Source organism: Octopus bimaculoides, chromosome 2, assembly GCF_001194135.2.
Source record: "Octopus bimaculoides isolate UCB-OBI-ISO-001 chromosome 2, ASM119413v2, whole genome shotgun sequence".
NCBI classification, from domain to species: Eukaryota; Metazoa; Mollusca; class Cephalopoda; order Octopoda; family Octopodidae; genus Octopus; species Octopus bimaculoides.
The window spans coordinates 55,879,785-55,886,382 of record NC_068982.1 but is presented as its reverse complement, the minus strand read 5'-3'; the positions used below and the strand labels follow the sequence as shown (position 1 = coordinate 55,886,382).

Genomic DNA, 6,598 nt, shown 5'->3' with positions numbered 1-6,598 from the left:
ATATATAGCAATTGCAGCTTCGAAGACATTTCTTGGCCATTCAAGGAAAACAAAAAAAAAAGGAAACCGTTAGATTCACTTCAGCATTTAATTTTCAAAGACATTTGCAACGTGGAAGATGTTTGTTAGCCATTTAAGAACACACACAAAAAAAACAACGTTAGATTCACTTCAACATTTAAATTTAATTTGTGTCAAAATATCTTCGTTGCTCTGAAACTGCGACCTGTTCACTGACAAAACTTCGTGCTGCATTTGCAGTCAATATTAGTGGACAAACCAATGCACTACAAACACACAAAGATGAAATTGAAAATCATACCAATGGCCGCTATGTATCCTCATCAGAGGTAGTCTGGAGGATCTTAAGGCTCAAATTACATGGTTCATATCCTGCAGTTCAACAGCTTACAGTTCACTTACCCCAACAGCAATACATTTACATTAATAACGATGATTATATCCACACATATGACAGGTCCACTCTCACTGAATGGATGCGAGTTAACCAGGAATCACCAGCTAACTCATTTGCACGTACATTACACTATACTTATTTCCCTGAATTTTACATGTGGAAATAATAGTGAGAAAATGTGGCATCTCAGAAAAAAATAATACACACTCAATTGGGCGTATCTACTATGTTTCACCAAAGGAACAAGAATGATTCTACCTGAGAGCTTTACTATATCATATTCCCGGAGCTACATCATTTGACGATATGAGGACTATTAATGGTGTAATTAGCCATAGTTACAAAGAGGCTGCAATGAAACTGGGTTCAGAACATGATGACCGTGAATACTATTGGACAATGGAGTTTGCAACTATTTCAGCTACTCCATATCAGATGCGAAGACTTTTCTGCTCCATTCTTAATTACTGCATTCCATATGTATACTTATGTATATATATTACACAAATATTTGATACAATGTAAAATACGCTATCTTATAGATAGCGTGTTCGCACAGGTATATATATAAGCCCGGGTGAGTCTGGACGAGCCTGGACGAGCCTGGACGAGCCTGGACGAGCCTGGATGTGTTTGGTTGAGTTCTTACGAACCTGATCAAGAATGTTCGAGTTTCCTGTTCTCCAGACTTGTCCGGGCTTATCCATGCTCGTACAGGCTTGTACAAGGTCTTGCGAGCCCGTCCAGCTTCCACCAGATTCGTGTAGACTTGTCCAGACTCCTCCAGTCTCGTCCAGGAAAACTCTTATCGAGTCTGATTAGTCCAAGCCAGTGTGAAATCGTTCACGATTGTCCAAGCATGTGCACGTTTGTCAAAGATCTTCTAATCTTGGCCGTTACGTCCAAGTGGGACAGGAATCTTCCTGATTCAACTGATTCATCTAGACTCGTGCAGATTAATCCAGGTTCGGCCAAGTTCGTCGAGGCTTCTCCAGGTTCAAGTCTTGTCCCGGCTTGTCCAGGATAATCCAGACTTGTCCGGGTACGTGCAGACACGTCTGAAATCGTCCTGGTGCATCTAAATAGACTCAGGCACGTCGAGCGAGGACTACAATCTTCCAAGTTCCTCCCATCTCGTCCATCATCCTCCAGGCACCTATAAGCTCGTCTAAGAACATTAGAGCTCATCGAGGCTCATTCAGGCTCCACCGAGTCCGTCGAATCTCTACTAGTGTCCTAAAGTTTCGTCCATGCTCCTCCAATCCTGTCCAGGCTCATCTAGGCCCGTCCTGGGACGTCCAAGCTCTGCAGGGTCATCTAAACTCGTACGGATTCATATATGCCTCAAGCATATTTGAACTAATAACAAGTTTATATATTACTGTATATACGTATGTATGTACGTAATTACGTGTGTATGCACGCATATTTATACCTATGTCTGTACATGCCACCTTATGAACGTCTGCACACACCTACCTATACATCTACGTATGTTTCTGTGCACATAGGTATATCCGTATGTAGTACGTTAGTAAGTATACATTTATATTTATACATATTTGCATATCCAATGATATACGCATGCACGTCTGTATATTCTTGCGTGTGTACGTACATCTACACGTGGTTTTGCCCTTATTGTGTACGTAGTTGTATACGTAAGTCTGTGATTACATGTGCTTTTATGTATGTATGCATGTACGTATGTATGTATGTGTGTATGTATGTGTGTATGTCTGTATGTACGGAAGTACGTATGTCTGTATGTATGGAAGTAAGTATGTCTGTATGTACGCATGTACTTACCTCTCAACGTACGTATGCATGTACATATGTACCTACATATGTACTTTCGCATGTACATACGTATGCAGACACGATCTACTTATCCATCTACGTACGAAGTTATGCACGTATATACACGCTCGTATGTTTGTACGTACTCCTGTATGTGTGGAGGCGCAATGGCCCAGTGGTTAGGGCAGCAGACTCGTGGCCATAGGATCGCGGTTTCGATTCCCAGACCGGACGTTGTGGGTGTTTATTGAGCGAAAACACCTAAAAGCTCCACGAGGCTCCGGCAGGGGATGGTGACGAACCCTGCTGTACTCTTTCACCACAACTTTCTCTCACTCTTTCTTCCTGTTTCTGTTGTGCCTATAATTCAAAGGGGTCAGCCTTGTCACACTGTGTCACGCTGAATATCCCCGAGAACTACGTTAAGGGTACACGTGTCTGTGGAGTGCTCAGTCACTTGCACGTTAATTTCACGAGCAGGCTGTTCTGTTGATCGGATCGACTGGAACCCTCGACGTCATAAGCGACAGAGTGCCAACAAAACTACTGTATGTACTTCTGTATGTACTTCTGTATGTACTTCAACATGTAACTCTTCCTGTACGTATGTACGTTCGCGTGTACCTGAGTTTGCACCTAAGTCTCTACGTCCTTTTCTACGTACGTACGTCCCGGTTTATGTATGTATTACACACTTCTCCACATACGTATGTCCATGTATATACATGTATGTACGAATGCATGCACTTATGTATGCACACAGAGCCGGCCCTAGGGTTTCTGGCGCGCCTGGCAAGTTGAACTTCGGCGTGTACAAACTGAAAGTTGTGGAAATTTCCTCGTCTTTGTTACACCCTCCTTGACGCCCCCTAACACATGGCGCCCAGGGCGACTGCCCGAGTTGCCGGTACCTTGAACTGGCTCTGTATGTATGTACACTTATGTACGTCCTTGCGAGCATGGACTTTATATGTACATAAGTTTGTACTCCCATACGCAGGTACGTATATACATCTGAATTTAGTACGCATGTACGTATCTATGTACGTACATATGCACCTGCTTATTACGTACTTATGTGCGTACATACCTACATCTGTGTGTACCAACGTACATAAGTAGCTAGGTATATACGTCACTAAGTAGTGACGTATATGAACACAAACTTGCTGCCAGTTTAAATATGCTTGAGATACATCCGAACTCTTTCTTGTGTCTGTGGTAGAAGAGGAGATAACCACTCCGAAATTCATGCAACCTACACTCTGATTAGGTGCCGCTGTGAGCTGACTCGATGTATTTACGCCAATTTGTCTACAGTGAGAAGATTTCTCCATAACAAACTACTGTAGATTGCTTTCTTGCGGGTTCGAATATGTTTCAAGCATATTTGAACTGGAAAGTTTGTCTCTGTATTTGTGTGTGTGTGTGTGTGCGTGTGTGTGTGTATGTGTGTGTGTGTGTGTGTGTGTGTGTGTGTGTGTGTGTGTGTGTGTGTGTGTGTGTGTGTGTGTGTGTGTGTGCGTGTACGTATGTATTTACGTTTTTACTTGCGTATGCACGTGCATTCTACTTACATCCGTTATACTTATGATACATCTATACTTAAGTATGTATGTGCGTATGTATGCCCATATTTATACACTACGCAGGCATGTATGTATGCACTTATTTCTGAACGTGTGTGCAACGCGTCTTCGTTCTTTCATTTGGGTTGCCTCAATGAGCTGTAGAGTTTGCTGAATAATGAAGCTCCATATTGTCCTTGCTGCTTGCAAGTATTTCCTAGTCGATTACCCCTTGCCAATCACACCAAACGCAAATTATTTTCTTTTGTGTTTACAATTCTCTTGTGACTGTATGTGTTGCTTTCCTCACGACTCAGTCATTCTTTCCTCTGCTTCATAGTCATACGAGAGCACCACTTTTCATAACTGGTGAAGATGTAGGTAAAGAAATCTCTGTTTGTGTTCCATGTGTTGCATTGTGTCTTGCTAGTAAACTGGCAGCAGTAGAGAAGCGCTGGAGTTTGTCTTTTCAGTTCAGTGTGTGGCACTCAAACAACGAGTTTTTAGGCCTTCCGCATCGACTGCCGGGTCACGCTCTCTTGAGAAAATTCCCATCTGTTAAGCCAAAATCTCTAGTGGATTAGAGCGAATCCGTGGATGATCTGCTTCAATCGATCTTCATTAAACTGAACTGATCGATCGGACCATGGGAAGTTTTTAATGTCTGAGAAAAAAGTTGTGTAGAAGAATCGAAATAAGTTTTTTTTTAGTAAGAATTGAGTTACAAAAACCATAAAGAAACTACGATAAAGATATTTTCTCTGGTATTTCAAATAACATAGGAAAAAAACGAAAACAAAGACAAAATGTTTTTATACGCTTGTGTGTATGCGTATGTTAAAATGTTAAAGAAAACATTTAAAAACATCCGCTTTAATATCTCTTCTTCAAACACCTCTATTCAACTAGAAAATAAATGCTTTTCAAGAAAGCTATTGTCTTTCTCACCCTCCCTCCTTTCTTTCCCTCTCCTTTTCTTTCTCCTCTCACACTTTCATTCTCTCTCTTTCATATTCTCCTCTCCTTTTCTCTCTCTCTCTCTCTATCATATTCTCCTCTCTCTTTCTCTCTCTCTTCATTGACATTTACTTTTAACACAAGCTGAATTTTCACATACTCTTCATATACAATTGTAATGTGAGAGGCAAAGGAGAAGAGCTATGTGCCTTAGTTAAACAGATTAGAACAGATTAAAGAAAACCGAACGCAGGGGTGAGGTTGAGTTTTCACAACATCTATTCTCTAGTTAGGAGAGTCCCAAGTGAAATATATTCAATGTCGACGCGAGTATTTCTGAGAGAAAAGATTTTAATCCGTGAGTCAACACGTCTTGTTATTCGAGTGAGCCCAGAAAGCAAGCAACGCTAGACTATTGACCATAGCTGCATCGGCAGCCAGATAAACAGGAGTGAGTGAATGCCTCTCCTGATCATATTCTTTATTTATCTCTGACGCTGGAGACTAAACAGAAACTCTAGGCAATAGAAAGAAGGAACAATGAAAAAGAGATTATTTTTGTGACGTCCTTTTCCCTGTTTGCTTTTTCTTTCATTCACATCTTGCAAACAAAACAGAGAAAGCACGTTTCTTTCTTCTGTATGAACCTTGTCGGTTTCAAGTATCGAAATAATTCATAGTGTGACTATGAAATAGCTTTTTGTTTTTATGGCTGTGGACTTTTATGATAATAATAATGATAATAATAATTACAAAAGAAAACACTATCTTTACAAAAATAAGAAAACTTTGAAATATCTATCTTTGAATGAAATCTAAAAACAAACCACTTGACTCTATATATATTCAAAAGTATTTTCTAAGAAGGTCTTCGGATTAACCTTCAAATATATCGTCTCAATCACAGCTGTGATAAATTAATGTTAATAACATTCTCTTAAATTCTATTTAATCAGTTCCAGTAACCAAAAATCATGTACGTTTTGAGTATGATACGACTTGTGCAATATTCAGTAGTCTTTCTTGGTTTATCTCTGTTTTTCTTTGTAAATGAGTGCAATGCTCGGAAACCTCAAAAATCAATTTACATGTCTTACTGTCCGAAATTTTCATTTACTCAACTCTACATCCGGGATCCAAATGATTGCAAGGCATTCCATATTTGTTTCGGGAGTAGATCCTGGAAAATGACTTGTCCGGGAAATACAGTCTTTTCCTCAAAATATAAAGTATGCGTGTGGTTAAACTCACCAAAAGACGACTGTATAACACTGAAAAAGAAAACAACTTCATTGCTACAGAGATTTACATTTTCTCCCACATCGGATACCAAAAGGTGGCGAACATCATCAAACATGAAAAAAATAACGTCCTCATCATCAGCGCCAACATCATCAACAAAATTATCTTCCACAGCAAAAATAATCACTACAACAATAACAACAAAGTTAAATTTAATTACAAAGAACAATGTATTCAGATCCACATTAGGTACTCAAACTAAGAGAATGGGTTCAATGTTCACCAAATTGTATAATCGAAAAACAACTTCGAAATTATACACGAAGTGGTGGCCACGGAAAATAACAAAATGGTGGGAAAATAAGAAGCCTTTAACCAAAACGAAAGAAAAGTTCTCAATGCCAACGTCGACATTGACGGAGATGAGAACTACAAAGATACCAACAGGGTCAACAGCAAGGTCAACAGACGAACAGCTAAAAATAAAGACTACAACCAACACATTCTTCAAAAAAGAAACAGGTAAGCCGGTTGTTGTAACCAGAATATATATATATATATGTATTTCTCAACTATACTTATTAATTCTACAATTTCACTTTAATTTGTTAAT

The 6,598-nt window shown here is 39.6% G+C and overlaps 1 protein-coding gene across 1 annotated transcript in view; it reads left to right on the top strand.

Moving 5' to 3' along the window:
• The first annotated feature begins 5,188 nt into the window (after positions 1–5,188).
• Positions 5,189–6,598, top strand: part of LOC106877943 (coagulation factor IX) — an 80,584-nt gene continuing 79,174 nt past the window's right edge. The window contains exon 1 of the mRNA XM_014927023.2: positions 5,189–6,507. Coding sequence (XP_014782509.1) covers positions 5,718–6,507 — 790 coding nt within the window. The 5' untranslated portion in view covers positions 5,189–5,717. The remainder of the gene's footprint in view (positions 6,508–6,598) is intronic.